Below are 18,934 nucleotides of genomic sequence, written 5' to 3' on the forward strand. Positions count from 1 at the left end.
TTGATCTTAGTAACTTTTTTTAGTTGGGATCGGGTCACCATGTCTAAGACTGAGAGTTCCCACAGTTAAAAGTAAGTTCAATCATTTATCTCGATATACCATTTTGATCAAAAGGACAGTTTGTGGAACATATCTCCAAATTGTGGTTGACCTGAAAAACTATTGGAAGACACACTTTCCTTAAACAAAATGGACACCTTTAGTCACAAAAAGCTTTGGCATTTTCCATAGTAAGTAGTGTTTATCACTATTGTCTGAATGTCATTGTAAAACATAACGCATTTAAAACTTTAAAACGACAACATGATATGTTTATACTAATATTTTTTGAAAATTTTAATACAGATTACTGGATGCCTGTGGCACCGTGATACCATGGTTACCAGACATTAGTCATTGATATAACATGCTGTTTTCATATGTATGCGTTTCCATAGCTACGAGTAAACAATGAAAGGCCTACACAACGTAGAAACTATAGATAGAAATGGCAAATGATACAAGCAAGCGTATCAACTCTTTTCATAAATTTGCTATCCTTATGTACATTACAACAAAGTGTGCATGATGTTGCTTATTTCGTATTGAGATTTGTGCTGTGATTGAATGTTATGAACATGTGGCCAAAGTCTGTTTCATATTGTTATAGGGATCAAGTTTGAATTCTCTTGTTCTGGTATCTTTAACACTCTCTGTATAGAAGTGTTTGTTAAGTTGTTTTGATTTCAACAACTTGAAATGCAAAAAGCCATATTACCTTTAATCTCGGAAGCCTTATATACTTTGAATGTTCTAGCGACAGACGTTAGTGCCATGTGTGTTGGAAGTTATTGGAGTGATTATTGTTGATTGCATGCATGCCCTGAACTGCACCTGAAAATATACTTCATTGGTGTCTGAACATACTTCTACTACTCTACTTGAAATGTTAAAGCATGTGTTCTCCTTTCAGATATGGGCTATTTGTAGACATAGCTCCGCCTGCGCATACCTCGGTGTCATATCGTATGGTATCTGCCTGTATCGATCACATAGTATGTATTCTATTCTAATCAATTCCTAGTTGTATGCCTAATACAAATACACGAATAGGGCTGAGAATATGCTCTGACACTGTTCATCAATAAAGAGTTAAGAGATCTCGAAAAACAAAGCTGTTGTTAAATTTGCTTTATGAATCAATATGAAACTGATATAACATAACTTATAATTTCACAACACAGTTTGTCCCAACTTAGAGTACTCTAAGGTCCCAACCAGGTTGTACTATTCCCACATTTGGTATTAGCTCAAGGGATTTCCAATGGCATTCCATTATCCACTACAGGACCATATTTTTGAGCTGAAAACATTTTTGGGTCTTCATTCGTCTTGGCAATGTGTCTTCATATCATTATTAATGAGGTATTTCAACTTTACCAACCAAGGGTCAACACGTTTTTGCCATACTGTCTAGCTCACTTCCAGAGGGGTTGAAGTGGCTGTAACTCTTGTCAGTTCAAAATGACCGTGTTGGTTATGCGGATACATGTTCAAGTAGTAAATACATGAGTACTCCACACTCATACATCTTTCATATCCCTTCTGTACTGTCAGACTTTATTGATACCTATCTTTATGGCACCCTCCTGAACACACATCCTATATTGTTAAATTTCATACCTGGAATCGGGTCAATACAGCCAAGAACCCATTGTTCACCTGCTTCAGCAGCAGCCCTTCAACAATTATTACCCTTAGACGAGCAATGATTGAATGCATCACAATGCCATTGCCCAAAAATCTTTCAGATGCAAATTTTGTCCAAAAGTTTTGGTAATTTACCTAATAATGCATTGAAGTTTCCGTTGTGTGGTTATTCAATATGTAGAGGTAAGGCTTTCAGTTGAGAAGCTGTTTTCTTCAGCTAAACCCTATTGTTATTAAATGAGGCTGGCTGCAGTGTTTGCCTCTTCGCTTGAGCATCACTTTGGACAGATGGCCAGACATATTTGAAGACTTGCACTATGCCCTTGGTGTCATAAATTCACTGTCCAGATTTGCTGATTAGCAGATGCTGTGTTCCCAAAACAGACAAAACGAGTCAGCCAGTGTGCCTTTGAAGAGATTTCATTGTGTAGTGTATTTGAGGTGAAAGAAGTGACACGAATCCATCTTATCAAAACTTCAAGAACCTTGATGTTTTGGAATTTGGTCAAAGCACTTTTCAAAATGCTGTTGCCCCTAGGTTTGATCTATAAACCTCACAGGATTACTGCCCTGGCATACCCTTTGAATATTTATAAGGGTTTTCTAAAGAAGATTAGCAACCTTTGTGTCTTCATTAGGGAGCAATTTGTGCCCATGTATGTAATGACCTGGAATGCATTGTCCCCACAACTTTAACTCAACCTTACCCATAGTTAAACTATTAAACCTATTAGCTATCAATAAAGCAGGGCCTCTTGACCAGATGGTTCTGTTCTGGCTTCAAAACACCTTTTCATGTGTTAACACACTTTCCCAGACATTGGTCTACCACAAATTTCTGATTTCTTTCTCTCAAACACAATTGCCTTTCATTTGGTTTCTCAACATGCCAATAACAATTAAAGTATCTAGCTTATACAGCAATTTTTCAATTTGCTCCTTAAAATATTTTACCTCTGTATAGACAAGATTTTGCCAAATAGGACCCTCTTGGTCAACAATTAGATGGGGAAAAACGTATCTGATTCCCATGGCTTTGCTGAGGTCAACATGCTGTGCCATAAAAGCATCCTGTAGTATTTCACTTAAGTTTGTGTACGCCCCTCTGTTGACTGTACCCGCATGTAATTACCCATAACATTGTGACCAATGCTGTAAATAATTCAATGTCGCATTGTTTGATTATCTCATGATATTATCATATGTCATTTCGAAAAAAATCGGAATAATTTGCAGTTTGTTAATAGGATGTTCTGCAAACCTAAAGCTATGCATCTGACCTCAATTTTTAGGGTCACCAATGTTGCCAAATTTAATCGGACACCAAAGGGAGTTTGGTTCGCAGCTCTCGCTCATTCAAATCAATCAGCCAAATTCTCTCTTCAGTTAGAACTGGTAAAATGATCATGGCGATTACACCAGTCACATCTCAAGATTACGTAAGGCAAAAGTGGATTGACCTTGACCCTCTCATTCTGAAATTATTCCTCCACTAGAGGACAAAAATATGTGTTCTACAGCAAAGGCCATAATCATTTCCTTGCCCAACTCAGATATTTCAGACTAGAGGGCAAAGTCACTCCATTTAAATGGCAATAGAATTAATGAACTTTATTTTTCTTAACGTAATGATGTACCTACCTGTCTTTTGAAGTGTCTATTGATATGGCGTCTAAGTCTACTGCTCCACAGCTCGACCTGTGGTGATAGTCTTTTGATGTAGATTGTGAATTCTCTAAACATGATGTCGTAGAACACTCTCGTTGTTCCAGTTTTGATAATCTGTCTTTTTTCTGCACTTGTTCATCTATTGTATATAAATCGTTTTTAATTAAATGCTTATTATTGCTTGGTTTTTCAACAATAAATTCTTTTTTATTTATTGTCTGCAATTCATTGTTTATTTTAATGCACATACTACTTGGGGGAATTGTATTGAAATTATCAGTGTCTATGCACTTGTTATTAATTTTTGCTTGGGTTTCTAAATTTTGTTCATTTTCTTTCTCCTCATTATCTTGTCTTTCATTATTTCTCCGCCGCCGGCAAAGTAATATGACTACTACTATAATGATAATTACTATTGGTATTCCAACACCCAAGCAAACGATGACTACGATATGTTGCATGGTTAAACTTTCACCAGAATCCCCTCCTGTGACCCCGAGGGGGTTCACACTCGTTCCATTTCCAGTTTGACAGTGCTGTCCTTCAAATCCCGTCTTGCATTCACAAATGTATCCATTTATTCTATCCTTACACTTTCCACCATTCAAACATGGTGCACTTGAACACTCGTTGATATTAACACTGCAATCCTTTCCTGTTAATCCAGGTGGACATTTGCAACGAAAATCGTTCACAAGATCCTGACACGTTCCGTTATTAGCACAAGGGTGCGTAATACAATCATCCACGTTTTCCTGGCAAAGTGGACCAACGAATCCCGGCTGACATTGACATTTGAAATCATTTACTAAATCCTTGCATACACCGTTATTTTGACACGGATTCGGCGAGCAGTCATCGTCATTCGTTTCACAAGCTTGACCACTATATCCAATCGGGCAAACACAACGAAATCCATTGAATTCATCAACACAGCGTCCACCTGGAAAAAACAAAGCAGCTGTTATTTTTCGTAGATTTTTAGTGTAGATAGATGCAGTCCATCTCAGAAGATGAAGCATGCCCACTTTTATAATGATGTGTACTTTATTTCTGTTTAAATTCAAAGCTGTGTTTGTTATTCAATCCAGCATACATGTACATGCAAGTACATGAGCCTGTTAACCTCTTCAACTAATTTTATGTACAATTTAAACACTTGCCTAACTCAGGTAAATATACATCAGTTCCATCAATATTGACTCCTTTCTAGTTCACAAACACTTTCACTGCCACAGTGTTTGTCTTTGTGACTGATACTTTTAATTAACTACTTTCTTAATTGATGATGTGTCATAATCTTTTAGATACCAGAACATGAATACTGATGAGACATTTCAAATTTTTGTACAAAGTGGGCTGCAAACTAAAGGCTGTATTACCAAACCTGAATAGTCTCTGCCAGCATGAAATTTTTCTACCCATTAAACTTTAGATTGTAGAAGAGAACCTCGTGTCAAGGTCATTTCAATACGACCTTGACCTTCAAAATCAAAATATTTAATTGTAATTTACACTTGCCCTCTACTATTGATTTAAACATTCCGATGGACATTGGTAATTCTAGTTATCCATGTTAAGCATATGTAACAGTAATTCTTTCATTTTGTAAATAGAAGGTTGGTATTCCCTCGAAGGCATTCTGCAATGATTTTGCAATGGCGTCTCTGGCATATGTTAATAGTTCAAGCAGTTACTTAGGGGCATACAGGTATTCCCCACACCTTCATCTGAGTAACCTGAGACAAATAGTAACCTTTATAATTCCCTGTCTGATTAAAACCATTATAGTTTTTTCATACCACAACTGCGAGACTTGCACCACTGTATCAGGTTGCCAACAGTTGTACACTACTTATTATACTGGATAAACGGCTCAGAATGTTACAAGTGTTATCTTAGCGTGCTGGTGAAGCTTATTTCCTTCCACGCCCGAGGTTTCGGTAGCGCTTTGTGTTGCCTTGGTGTGTGTGTGTGGGGGGGGGGGGGGGTGCATAAAATAGGCAACTTGGCCGAGACGCCATGAGAAACACTCAAGAATTTTATTTAGAACTGAAATTATCAGTTACCTCTTATGAGGTGTGAAAGAAAACAAGTTTATACAGTTTGGTGAAGATATTTGCCCGTGGGCCATATCGTGGTCATAGTTAGAGCCGTTTTATTCACGGTAAAAATCACGAAATTGCTGAAGTGGTTTTGTTTGCAGATGCAGGAGGTCGAACCCATTGTGTTATCATTGTCTCTATAGACCTTTCATTATCGGACCCTAACTGAGTGGAGTGTTTGCCGCAAGAAATCATTGTATAATCCTTATTTGATGAGTTTAATTAAAGGTAGCCTACTCCCTAGGGTTGCCCCTTCCTCCACCTCACACAATTGAGTAACCAAATTCCCAAATTGCATAACTTCTCCTTGCAGCTTGTCTGAAGCAACTGTCCCATAGCTGGCCACCAACTACTGGCATGTGACCTGCGATTGGGATACATCCATAATTGCAGGGTTTCTTCTTCAAGAGCCCCTTCCATGCAATTTTCACACCTTTGAAGGTGTAGGAGGGGAAAACAGGATCAAGGTATAAGGTTTCAATTCAGTTCATCCAAAATGTCCCACGCTACTGGAGAAGGAACGTTCCTTGCTAACAAAATTGGCGATATGAATGAAACTGTATTGATAAACTTCTTGTCTGGATTTCCTTGACTAATACATAATCTGCATTTCAAATAAGGCAAATTTGGGAAACTTTATCGTTTTGATAGTTTTACTAAAAGTTTATTCAATGCATGTGTCTCTTAGCTTGAGATAACAGACGTTAAATTTGCTGTTTTCCTTGGCAAATCCTGTGTTGTTTCACACCTTAGGTTACTTTCTCATTTACAAATGAGTGCGCTTCAATTTTCAGTTGGTTTACCTTAAATAAAAAAGCATTAAATATCCGTGGTAGGTAGGTAGTGAAACTCTCCAAGGCAGGTGAAGACACCATCGATCAAGTCATCGAAGTAATTTGTTCGTGGAGTTGGATGAAGAACTAGAACTTAACTTGCCAGAAAGAAGCCCAAATTCAAATTTTTAAAGAACAATTTTTGTTTACACAATACAAAACTTTCTTACCATTTCTGCAGGGATTTGAGAGGCATTCATCTTTTTCCATTTCACAATCAACACCGTGGTAGGCTGATGGACATTGGCAGATATAAGACTCCACACGATCGTGACATGTTCCGGAATTTTTACAGGGATTTCCGGCACAGCTTGTGACGTTTGACTCGCAATGTCGTCCATGAAATGAATGTGGACATACACACTTGAAAGTTCGACCAATGTCCTGAAAAGAGACAAATGTCATATGTAGGAGATATGTCAGACATAATTGTAGTATGAGGTGAACTTTCTTGAGTTTCATGCCTTTTATGTTGAGAACGATGACAAAAAGATGTTTCTTTGTGTGAACGAATACCATGACATGCAGATTCAGCACTTCTTCATCCAGAGCCAGCAACTTTGCCCCAAGAATTGATTGCGTCTGTGAAGTCCTCTTTCTGGGTGCTTCAGAAACAGATTTATCACTGGAAATAAGCTTAAGTGTCCTCTCATTCTAGAGGTCTCCGTCTGTCATTTTCTCATACTGTACTAGTGGTTTAAGTCCAATTCTGCAAGGATAAAGTCTTCAATTCGTCTTTACTTAAAAGCATTGTATAATTGAGTGCAAAACTGTTGACAGTATTGATGAAGTGGTCAAGCACAGGTTAAGTCAATCAGTGCAAAGCATTCCAATTTGTTGACATTGTCCATTGTTTTAACAGAGGGTATGGGCTGGGTGTTTCAGCTGGCGTATCAAGATTGTATGTAGGAGCACTTCACTGGACAACTCTAAGTGTGTTTTACGAGAGATAGGAACAGGTTCTGGCCTTCGTGAACTGAAATGCCAATCATTTCAAATAAACCTACTATCCCAAGGCCAGTTATATCAATGCAATCATGCTCCTTTGCCAATCAAATTGCTGAATCTACTTTCGGATTAGTTGAGGGGGGCACTAAGACAAAATGTACTTTGCACAATGAATTTTTTTGTTTGTCTGCATGAAAGTTTATGGAAAGCTGTCAATTCATTTCGAATGGTGCATTTTGGACAAGTTAAGCATTTCACTGAGATGACTCCGGGAACTAGTGTTTAAATATAACATTGCAGTATACAATGGGAAAACTATTATCTTATATACAAATTGCCAGTTAAATACATACATCTATAAATTACTTGGGACCATCATTGCCTTAAATTCTCACACACTCATTGCTCTGTGTTCCAGCTTACTCATACCATTGAGCTTGAGAAAATCAAACAGAAGCGATAGTAACCAAACATTGTTTGGTTAATGTGGACATTTTAGTAGCTGTCTATGATTGACTGTGGCGGCTAACACAATTGTAGTACATATATATCTAAACTCATGGCCGATTCTGCAAACCCACATTGAATGGGTGATTGAACCCTTTATATTTGTACTTGATGTGTATAACTCATCAATAAATTTATGGTCAAATATGTTGATAGTTTCAGTTAGAAAGCACAAGTTACAAAACATTGTCATATTAGTACTCTACAATTGTGGTTTATATACTGCAAGGAGACTAAATAACACGCTTATACTACTGCCTACATAATGCCTAGTTACTTATATGGTTTGCAGTTTTGATTAGGTGAAGAATTGAGTTGCTTTGTTCACCAGCTACTTTCCCTTGATTAATCAATGCCTTTGTTACTGTCTACAAACAGGGAGGCCATGCATTTTTCATGAGGCGCTGGCTGAATGTGAAAGGAATGTGCCAGAGATTTTGAGACCAGCCCACATAGTAGGTCAACAATAAACAGGATAAGTACTGAAACCACACCGTGTGCTTAATGAATGAACAGGAAGATTCTTGCAGAAGATTTGACCAAAACAGTACTGACTCTCTTCCGTACTGAGCTTTCTTGATCAATTTGCAGCTACTTTTCTATTTCTTAACATGAAAAAACGACTGCTTTTCACAATTTGTGTGTTTTCTTACCTCGCAGGTGCCGCTGTTCAAGCAAGGGTTCTCCTTACAATCGTCAAGATCCTTGTCTCGTAAGATCTCGCAATCTGTTCCAGAGAACCCGGGCCGGCAGGTGCAGGTGTAGCTGCCAGCACCAGTATTGGTGCACGTTGCACCATTTTGACAAGGCCGATGATGGGTGCAGTAATTGAGATCTACAAAGAAAGAACAAAAGGTACACATGTAAGTATTTTAAAATAACACTGTTCTGTACTGATGTTCAGACAATATACATGTTGAGTATAGATTCAGAGATGAATTTCACAGTAAAACATGTGAATGACCCAGACATATTTTACGAAACCCCAGAATCATTTTCAGTTGCAAAAAGAGAATCTATTTACATTTCGGTCCCCAACAAAAAGGTGGGAGTGGCTGATTATTTTCATGGTGCCCAAGCATTATACTTTCCCATGGCACGTGCCAGGTGTGAACCCTGGACCGTAGATAAACAGCACAGTTTGGCACATCTTGTCTCTATCTAGTCCTCTTCTCCCGTGTAAAAGACACTAGGACAATTGTACGCTCCCGTGGAGCATCTGAGCACTGCTGATTCCCATTACAATATCTCCAAGGGTTACTTAATAGATCATCACGACTGTTACAGTGCATCCACATTGTTGAAATAGAAAGGATTTGTCTCCAACAATAGGCTTGTCAGAGACAGCTGGCTACTATCAAAATAAAGAAAGACATGTTGCTTTAAAGACAACAGAGAAGATGCGTTATGGCTGTACCAGTCTATGGTTGGCAGCGTCCATTTGACTTGTCTGATATGTATCATTATTGTGCTAGATATATATCATATGAAGTGCATTGATTAGCTGCCATCTGTGTCCTTTAGTTCATCATATCATAACAAATAGAATTATAGATGTTTTTATATGGCCTTGCAATAGAATGGTAACACAATGAAATAGTATGACAACTGGACGCCATAAAAATACCGAGATGTGTATCATTATTTAGAAGAAGATTGAAAACACTGAGGAGTTTGAGAAGACTAAAAATAATTTTTTAGCATGTTTTTCCAATGTAAACGAAGTCTGACTGAAGTAACATGAACCCATTGTTAGGATGACATGTGTACATGTATAAAAGTAATCAATACTGTAGTATGTAAATATTTCAGAAATACAACAGGAAGTATTGCTGTGTAAAGAAAGATGACATGGATTACACTACTGGTCAGAAGGGTCATTGCATACAATGCTTCGCAACAATTGTACATGGAGTGCCAATGACTTCATGCTAAGACTTCTTTATGAGTCCAGCACAGAGATGCTGAACATGATGAGGTATGTCACATTACAGACCAGAAATCAAGCTCACCAATCATACATTTCTTGCATCTGCTAATTAAACCTCGAACGAGTTAATCCCTGGATGGATTTCAAATCTTATGTAAAAGAATACAATGGTCCCAGAGGGGCAATAAGGTCAACTCAATATGAATTGCGATTGTTACTCCAGTGCAATGAAATTGGAACACTTAATGTCAATGTCCAGAAGGTGGAAACAGTGTGACAATAGGTCTCCATTGCAGAAGCCATTTGAGATGTTGATAGAGAGGACGCTATTAGTAGGAACTACTTAGGAATACAATATCAGCCACTCAAATCTTAACCAATAAATCTACCTCAATGGATATGATAATCCGGCGGTGGTCATCAATACGCAGGAACGGACCCCTGATATTTCTAATTAATTCTGCATTACATGGACTTTATCTAGAATTGTCTCATGCCTGCAAGGTGATTGCTAAATGCACTTGAAGCACTTGTTTTTATTTTCTAAATCATGTGCATGAGCTTCATTGTAAATCATTCATTCCTCTATTTCAGGTACACACTTATCTGATGGCAGCTTACCAAGTGCTTTCGCTATTTCACTCCAAATATTCAAGAACCATCAAAGTTTAGTTTAATTGACTTGGAAGCCTATTTCACTATGCTTTTTGCTCCAAGTATTTCAGAATTGGCATTAGTGCATGTTTCTCACAGTATGACTCTATAAGAAATGATGCCAAGCAAGAAGTTCTGCTATTTGAAAATCGGCATAAAATTGAAAGCAATGACCTAACAATTGCTAACCAACACTAATCCCATACATAATTTCATCTTGCTATCCTGGACGTCCTGTTCAATCATGTGTGCATGACGTATATGTGTAAATGGTAATCAAAACAATATAAGCCAATCCTACTTGATACAATATTAACAATCCTTGCCAAGATATCGAGTTTAAATTAAAGAGCATGTTGGATGTCTATAATGTAGTACATAATAATTATCAATATTCAGGTGCAGGGTATATCAGATTCGATAATCTCATAATTGGATGTGCAGTACCCCTACCTTGGAGAATGGCAAGTCATTAATTATTGCACCGATGTGGTCAATTAAAAGACAGATTGGGGCATGTTGGATTGATATGCAGTCATGTTCATATCAATTATGTGCCTTATTCTAAGCGTTGCTCAAAAATTAATTGTTTATCATTAAATTTTGAATAAACATCATAGTTATACCCGAAAGTAGCATCACTGACACTACTGAATAAAATAAATAACAATGGATTAGTATTATTCAACATTTACTGAAATTGTTGTGATTTCCACTGATATATCAATTTATGTTATCTCAAACGAACTTGAATTGTTGTGATTTCCACTAATATATCAATTTATGTTATCTCAAACGAACTTAAATTGTTGTGATTTCCACTGATATATCAATTTATGCTATCTCAAACGAACTTAAATTGTTGTGATTTCCACTAATAGATCAATTTATGTTATCTCAAACGAACTTAAATTGTTGTGATTTCCACTAATAGATCAATTTATGTTTCTAAAACGAACTAAATTGTTGTAATTTCCACTAATAGATCAATTTATGTTATCTGAAACTAAAAAACTGAAATTGTGGTGACTTCTACGCATAGATCAGTTAATGTTAATGTAAAGTTACTGAAATTGATATTGCTTTCTTGACTTTGATGCAGTGTCCAGAGCATTTACTTTAAAGCAAGCAAGCATCTTTTGATGACACAAACACAGTCAAAGTGCTTTGAGGCATTGAGTAGTAATTAGCTATCTTCAATCCTTTGACACCGTTTAAAACTTCTCTTTCATTCCCAGATGCACAGGAAAGTTTAATACTAATAGCATAAACTATCAGTGTATTGAACTATAATGGTCTTACATTGATTGGCTATTGATCGGATGTGTTTCCCTAGGTGCAGTTTGTATACACCTTGGATATTAACCCCATATTGTACATGTTGAAATGTAGAGGAAAATCCCAAATGTAGAGAACTATGTAGAGGACGAGAATCACCTTCTCTAAGCAGAAAGATACATCCATATCATCCATTAAACATCACACAAAGCATATTATACTAGGCATTATTGTTTTGTGCCAAACCATATTGCCAAATCCATTTACTGGAAAGTCAAGATGAGAATTCAGATGGTCCCATTGCTGACTGGACTGTATAGGTGTACTCATTGTATTTTCTGATACTGGCCTTATTTAATTGTCTGACAACATCACTGTTAGTTAAAAGCTACTGGAGACCCTTGTTGTTTTTTCAGCCTTACCTTGACCACAATAAAGTCCTCCCCATCCCTCATCGCAGTTACAGTCCCACTTGTCTTTACATGTGCCGTGCTTGCAGCCAGGATAGGTAATGCACTTGTCGCAATACTCTCCTTGGTACCCCATTCGACATCTGAAAAAACAAAACATGTTCATTAACACACTTTCTAAAAAACATAATTTGAATGAAAGTTATCTCCTGACTGAGGTGAATCTTGAGTATCATCATGGTTTATTTCTTAGTCAGTTCCTTCCAGGGCTCCGACGCTATTGACCTGCCTTATCAAAAATCAATCGGAGACCAGCATTTGTAGAATTTTTAGTGACTATCGAGTCACAGGTGTTATTGATATGTTAAAGTTTACACTCCTGTCAAGGGGAAATTCAAATAAGGGCCTGGTAAAGTTGCACATGTTCACTCTCCGACTACAGCCAAACTGGCCCATTTACACTGTAATTCATACTGTTGGTATATGGTCAATTTAAAGAATGTGAAAAACTTTTTCAGGTATTTTTTTAAATAAGATATTGAGATATTTGTGAAACATTAGAAGGATCGTGCATATGCATGTATTAATGTGTGCATTAAAATGAGACAGAGTGGAATAATGTTTTTTAATAATAGGCTGAATGCATCTATTGTCAAGTTATATAAAGAGATGCTGAGGTTAAGAGGTTCTTGGAAAGAATAAGTGTTTTCGCAGCTGAGCACATACACCCCATATGGATCGTTTATTGTCACTAATTTGATTCAAAACACTGCATGTCATTCTGTCCTTGACACGTTCGGACAAAAATGCAATCAAATTGTTCGTCAATTAAGCAGATCCGGCCCTGCCCCTCCTCCAACTTCAATGTTTTGAAAGCAGTCTGTACGCCAATATTGATGCAAGATTTCTAACATGTTGTTTTTGCATTTGATAAGATCACTGATAGTTCTATAAAAGCAGGCCCTCCTTCCACAAAACACTTGTTATCAATTCCATTTAGCCGTTTTAAAGTGTGCTTTATAAAACAAAGGCTTTACCAAATATGGGGTTTGAGATGAAGTGGATATAGCACTTCAGATGCCATCTGATGTGATTACACTTGTCACCATACAACGTATTCTGCAGGTTTTGTCTCAAATGTGCTTTAGTTTTAATAGAAAACATTACTCAAATGATGACTTGCTTTCATTTGAAAGATACAAATATACTTCTGTATTGTACATCTACTTACTTGCACTCGTTGGGCTGGAGGCAGAACCCCTGCGTCTCATGACATCCAGGAAGACATTTGGCTGAAAAAAAGCGAATGATATACATGTACATGTAGGCTTGCAATTGTTGGAATGGGGATTGACCTGGAAGGATGGTCGGAATAGTGACCTTTTTCAGCGGGAACCTTGTTCTTGTCTGTAAGCATATAACAGGACAATACAGGAGAACTGTTTTTTAAAGTGATGTACTTTTCACGCATCACAGTTGAACTAGCTAACAGTGGTTTAAAGCACGGAACTGTCACTTTATGCTTTTACTGATGGCGAGTCATGTAATATATATCCAAATTAACTACCGATGGTAAAGTGCTCTCATTAGCGTTTTTAATTTCTGCTCATTTTTGAATGGTTTTGAGTTGTCTGTTTATTGCTGAAGAGAAATCGGATTTCATATGTTGTTTTTTACCTGGCAAGATATCCAGTTAGAAGTGAGCAAAATTAACTGCAAAGTGGTTCTAACTGGAGCATAACTAGAAGACTGATTGGAAAATGCCTGCACACATTCCTGGTAAATTTATTTAAGTGAAACCAATCGTGGTGCGCTAAATGAATGAGAGAGTTGCTTCTCAATCTACAAGTTAATGGAAAAAAAATTAGAAAGATGAGTCTCCAGCATTCATCCTGTTCCCGTTTACCATCACAGTGCAATTAGATAAAAATTTCTCATTAAAGAGGTGCAAATGGGGGTAAGATACGCCAAGGCTCAAGTTCGTACTCCAATGACGATAGCAAGGAGAGGTGCCAACAGCTTTCCTTGTTGAAGTGGCGAGAAGGAAATACCTGAGATGGCAAAGGTGCGTAGTAAGAATGTTTGATTTCCTCACTATCAATGAAATGTGTGTCCCCTTTATTCAAAGCTTCTTTTGAGACACAGGCTAGCGGAATGGTGCGATGCCGAATCGTTCTTGCTCATATTTCTGGCAATTAGGTAGGTTTGAACTCGGGTAGACTGTGCCTCATCCACGGGAAGAGTAGGCTTCTATCCAGAGCAGGTGGAGAAGGCATCGCCCCGGCGGTAGGTTACAATGTCAACGCGACAATAGTCAATTAATAGGCTGTGCACATGAATTACGTGACCAGTTGCAATGACTATAACTGCTCCAAGCTCCAGACATAAAGTATTAACGCGAAGGGTTAATGAGACTAATGCACTAATGGGCGGAAAAGACACGGCAGTGACGAACGTCAACGTAAAAAACTTAGTCGGCTCTGCAGGTCGGCTCTGTGTGTCTGATAGCCGCCCAGGTCTTGCCACCATAGTAACGTGTAAATCGGCGTAGTACGCTGGAAGAATGAAGTCATTGATGCTGGTGAGCCCTGGGAGCATACAAGTCATCACAAGAGCCCATTGACGACAGCCATTGACTGAGGATGCGAGTGGTTTACGTGGGTCGGGCTTCACCTTTTGGAGCTCCCAAGCGAGCTCCTCAGCATCTCTAAAGCTAAAGAACATGTTTCTGCGGCTGTTTAACCCTTTGAAAGTTTCAGCTCGTTTCTATGTGGCAACCTTTTGCATAGGGAGGTACGAGGGCGAGGACCGATTCTAACCAGACCAGAGAGAAGATGGAATTGCTGGTGTTCCGGATTTTCTTCATTGCAAGCCATTCTATAGCGACCACCAATTTGATGTGGTGAGTTGCTCTCCACACTAAAGCATCTGGTAAACGACGACATTGCACATGTTTTCATTTCTAATGATGCGGGTCACCATTCCATCCACTAAGTAAGCTGACCAAATTGACTGTGTGGGACAACACCTTACATCATATTTAACGGAATGTATATGTATCTTGATTGAACCACCTTCATGGCGTGATTGGCATTTGATGTCTTGTCAAAATGAATGAAAAGAAGGTTGCCACGTCAAGTATCCCGACCACTTATCTGCAAAGTGTAGATTAAGAGCTATCAGTCTTGGCAGATCCCGATTACTCTGCCTCACCTCAAGATTCTGCGAAAGAGACTTCTCAGCGGCTTTCTGCACCAAGAGGTTTATCTCTCGAGTCTGTTGCCAAAAGAACCTGAGGTGCAGCAATAACTCAATGTTAAGGAATGGTGATAGGTTAAATGCGAGTGTGAGTGGGTTATCTTTCTGTCTCGAAGATGACTGAATTCTCACAAAGCAGCCAAAGGCATGATACTGCAGGTAGCAGGACTTTTTGTTCTTCGACGAAGGAACCCACGCAGTGCGATACTCGGGACACTTGCGACTTACACATTGGTTTAACGATTATTGTTGGTGATTTTGCCTTAAGCAGTCAGAATAATTTTATATTTTACTGTTGTTTTAAGGTGAAGAGAACACCTCTGAGTCTGCAAGATAGTGTGTCAAAAACGTGACAAGCCATATAAGAATCACCTGCACCAGATGGAGACGCGTTAGTTCTGAATCGAACGCGCCGAGGTAGAATCTTACGAACGACGACGGCTGAAGACTTCATTTCCTCAATGAGCATTTTGCGTAGCTGGCGAAAATAAGTAGCTAAGGGCAACCTCGAGACAAATCCTGTATTTGAACGCTACGAACGTGAAAATTAGCCCAAATGTGCGCCGTAACCTTAGTCGTTTATACCTGCCTGAATGGGATGGACCGGGTTGTCTCTTCAACCAGCCCACGAACGCGGATGTCGACCATAATAAGATTCAAGTGAAAGTGGCCGGAATGGGAAATTGTCTGTCTGAACAGGTATATTGAGAGTTGTCTATGAACTAACATCTGTCCTATTGTCTAGGTAGACGCTGGACTGACGGAGAGTAGTCTAAATCAGGGGCGCAAGTGGAAACTCCGCCTACTTGAACTCTTTCTGAGTTCTTCTCGGAAAGTGGCCAATTTTGAAAATGTTTTGACAGTTGACACGCGCGTAGAGTCGTCGTCATCATCCTCATCCTCATCCTCATCCTCATCATCATCATCATCATCATCATCATCTTTGAATCGTCGAAGGATTTCTCCTGTTGCCTCACTTCTTCTGCTGCACCTGGTTTCAGGAGAGCTGAAGATCCCAACAGCAATAGCAGTGAGATGATTCAGGATGTTAAGGATGCTCCGATGCGTGCAGTTGCGCACCTTCCCAAACCATAAAATACACGTAAATGTTGGTGGAATACAAGCCCACTCCCGCCCGAAACATCCAACAGTGCTCTAACATTTCAGTGATTTATATTCAAATATCCTCCACGCGAGTCCTGTCTCCAAGACGATGTTTTTGGCACGGACTTCAAGAACGGGCTTCCAAGCAAGCGGAAACGTCCAAGTTGCGGGCTGCACAGTTGCATGACCGTTTTGGGGGTTCAATTCTTATGGTTGGTTGAGCACGCCGAAAGGAGCGACTGCTTCCTGCTCCAGGCCATTGACTGAAGTAAAGTGTTCGATAATACAGACACGGCATTATCAATTATGGGGATGCCGGTACCATTGTAAGATTGATGGATGGGCAACAGGCTACCTTAAAGCAAAATCGTTGTACTAACTTCTTTTCTGCATTGATATATCTCCAAAATTACGTCGACTAACCATCGAAGTTGCTTAGGTGTTAATGCAAGTGTAGTGGGATACGAGGGGGAAATGATCCATAAGTATGTGGGGTACAGTTGTTCATTGATTATACTTAGGCCTGAAAGGATGTATTTATAGACAGGTCTAACATTGAATTCTGTACATGGGTAGGTATACTTAGACCTGGGGGCAGCAAACTGTCACCAATTAGTTCGTTCGTTGTCCGAGGCTAGCGTTGTTGGCGCTAGTAGTGATATTTTCGTACCTCTATACCGTAACTTGTAATCCAATCCCAATGAAATGAACTGTGATAATCCAAAAGGTTCTCACAAGGTTGGTTTATAATCCACAAATCCATAGAATCACATCCTCCAGAATATCCACAAATAAGATTCCTGAAAGAGACGGGTTTGTTCTTACCTTTATCGCAATAGGCTCCTGTCCAGCCTTGGCTGCAGCTCCTCTCGCCTTCATTATCGCAAGTGTAATGTCCATGGGTGTCATCCCGGGGGACGCACTGTTTCTCACACCCGACTCCGAAGAAGTTTTCGCTGCACTTAATCCTGTAACTGTAGTGAAGCTGGATGCCGCCGCTTTCCTTGTGCACGAACTTACTCCAGGAGTCTCCGACCTTGGCAGATTTTTGGACGGCCAGTCGAGTAATCAGCTCCCGAGGGCTTCCTAAAACATGAAAAAAACACAATTTATAAATGACCTGTACAAGATGATGATGATTATGATGATGTATGTGTATCCTGGCAAGTGGTTTTGACTCGGACGTTCTGAGAGTAACAGAAATAAGTTTTTTCTGGAAAAGTTGCCCATCTACGATGACCCATTTAAAGCCCCACATGTAAAGAATGCATGCTATGGAACATGCTATAGAAACCAACGACCGTATATTTTTGACTGTTGTGCCGATTTAAGATACGTTCTGCAAGCTATTTAATATACTAATATCTTAAACTCTCAGGCAGAATGCATAAAATGTTTGATTTAAAGATAGTATTTTCTGTTCTTTTTACTAAATGATTAGGCTTCTGACAAATAGAATAAGAACAAGCATTGTGTTTTTCATTTGATACTAAACATGCCTACATGTATGTATATCCGGTTTATATACACACCGTGCGCGGACAAAACATCGTTGATATGACATTTTCACGTCAACAAGGACCATCACCTGGTGGACTCTCACGCGCCACGTGCAGTCCAGCCTAGGGTCACTTGAAAATAATGTCGTCTTTGACTTTTTTAAAGCCTTGTTTGCTCCCGGAACTATAATAGTCGCACTTGTGCAGATGACCGTCCACTGCAGCTAAACAGCGAAGGCGCGGGGGGGGGGTCGCCACAGAACAAAACCTGATGGGCATCCAGGTGCAAACATACATTCCACCAGCAGTGTGGATAAACCAATCCTTTAGCTGTCGGCGGCGGCCCGTCTTGGTCATGTTAATTAGTCAACGTGTTTTAGATGAATAAGTGAAGATGCTTGCCGTGATCGTGCATACGTAGAACTAGAATATTCATGATACGACTCTGGCATATCTGGACTGCAAAGGACCCGAAAGGCTGCAACGGTCCATGGTTCTGAGCCATGACCTGACAGATGGCAGTACGGTCATAATTGTCGTTACAATGCACCGGTCACTTGTCCAGTACCATTTTGATACCATAACAAAACCTGGTAAGTTTTCGGGTGCATGTCTTAGACGCGCTAATCCTAAAGGCATTCAGAAGAACAGATGCGGGGATTAGTTGGCAGGTTCTGAGGGCTATTTCCGTAAAGGCGTTACAGGTCTTAAGGCGCTATAGAATAGATTCCCCTCAAGTTCGTGAACGTGAAAAGTCTGACCTCATTGGATTGACACCCGAATGACGGCTACTGGGAGGTGTGCAACAAGTCTAATTTCCGTGTGTTTTCCAATTCTGAACACCTTTTCCTTCTTGATGCATTAACACCTTGCTGGCAGTGTTGTTTTAAGCGGAGAGGAGAGACAGAGTGCAAGCGAAGGTCATCCACCAACTGCCTGCTATTAAGCAACATCCCCAATATTGCAGAGTAAACAGTCGTTGGCTTGTGTTTTAGGATAGTCAAATGTTGATCTTTGAAATGTTTATAAAAACGACAAGTCACTCTGAGCT

The 18,934-nt window shown here is 39.2% G+C and overlaps 1 protein-coding gene across 6 annotated transcripts in view; it reads right to left on the bottom strand.

The window, feature by feature from the left end:
- The window catches only part of LOC135484265 (delta-like protein D), a 94,223-nt gene that overhangs the window by 12,618 nt on the left and 62,671 nt on the right, over positions 1 to 18,934 (bottom strand). For all 6 annotated transcript variants that reach the window (XR_010446440.1, XM_064765576.1, XM_064765575.1 and 3 more), the window contains exons 6-11: positions 17,210 to 17,470; positions 13,254 to 13,314; positions 12,035 to 12,165; positions 8,404 to 8,585; positions 6,466 to 6,679; positions 3,331 to 4,300 (exon numbers count right to left, since the gene is read on the bottom strand). Coding sequence is in view for 5 of the 6 variants with exons in the window: in XM_064765576.1 (XP_064621646.1) it covers positions 3,331 to 4,300; positions 6,466 to 6,679; positions 8,404 to 8,585; positions 12,035 to 12,165; positions 13,254 to 13,314; positions 17,210 to 17,470 (1,819 nt within the window). In the remaining variant the exon portion in view is untranslated. The remainder of the gene's footprint in view (positions 1 to 3,330; positions 4,301 to 6,465; positions 6,680 to 8,403; positions 8,586 to 12,034; positions 12,166 to 13,253; positions 13,315 to 17,209; positions 17,471 to 18,934) is intronic.

The sequence above is a fragment of the Lineus longissimus genome, chromosome 3, assembly GCF_910592395.1.
Source record: "Lineus longissimus chromosome 3, tnLinLong1.2, whole genome shotgun sequence".
Lineage (NCBI taxonomy): Eukaryota > Metazoa > Nemertea > Pilidiophora > Heteronemertea > Lineidae > Lineus > Lineus longissimus.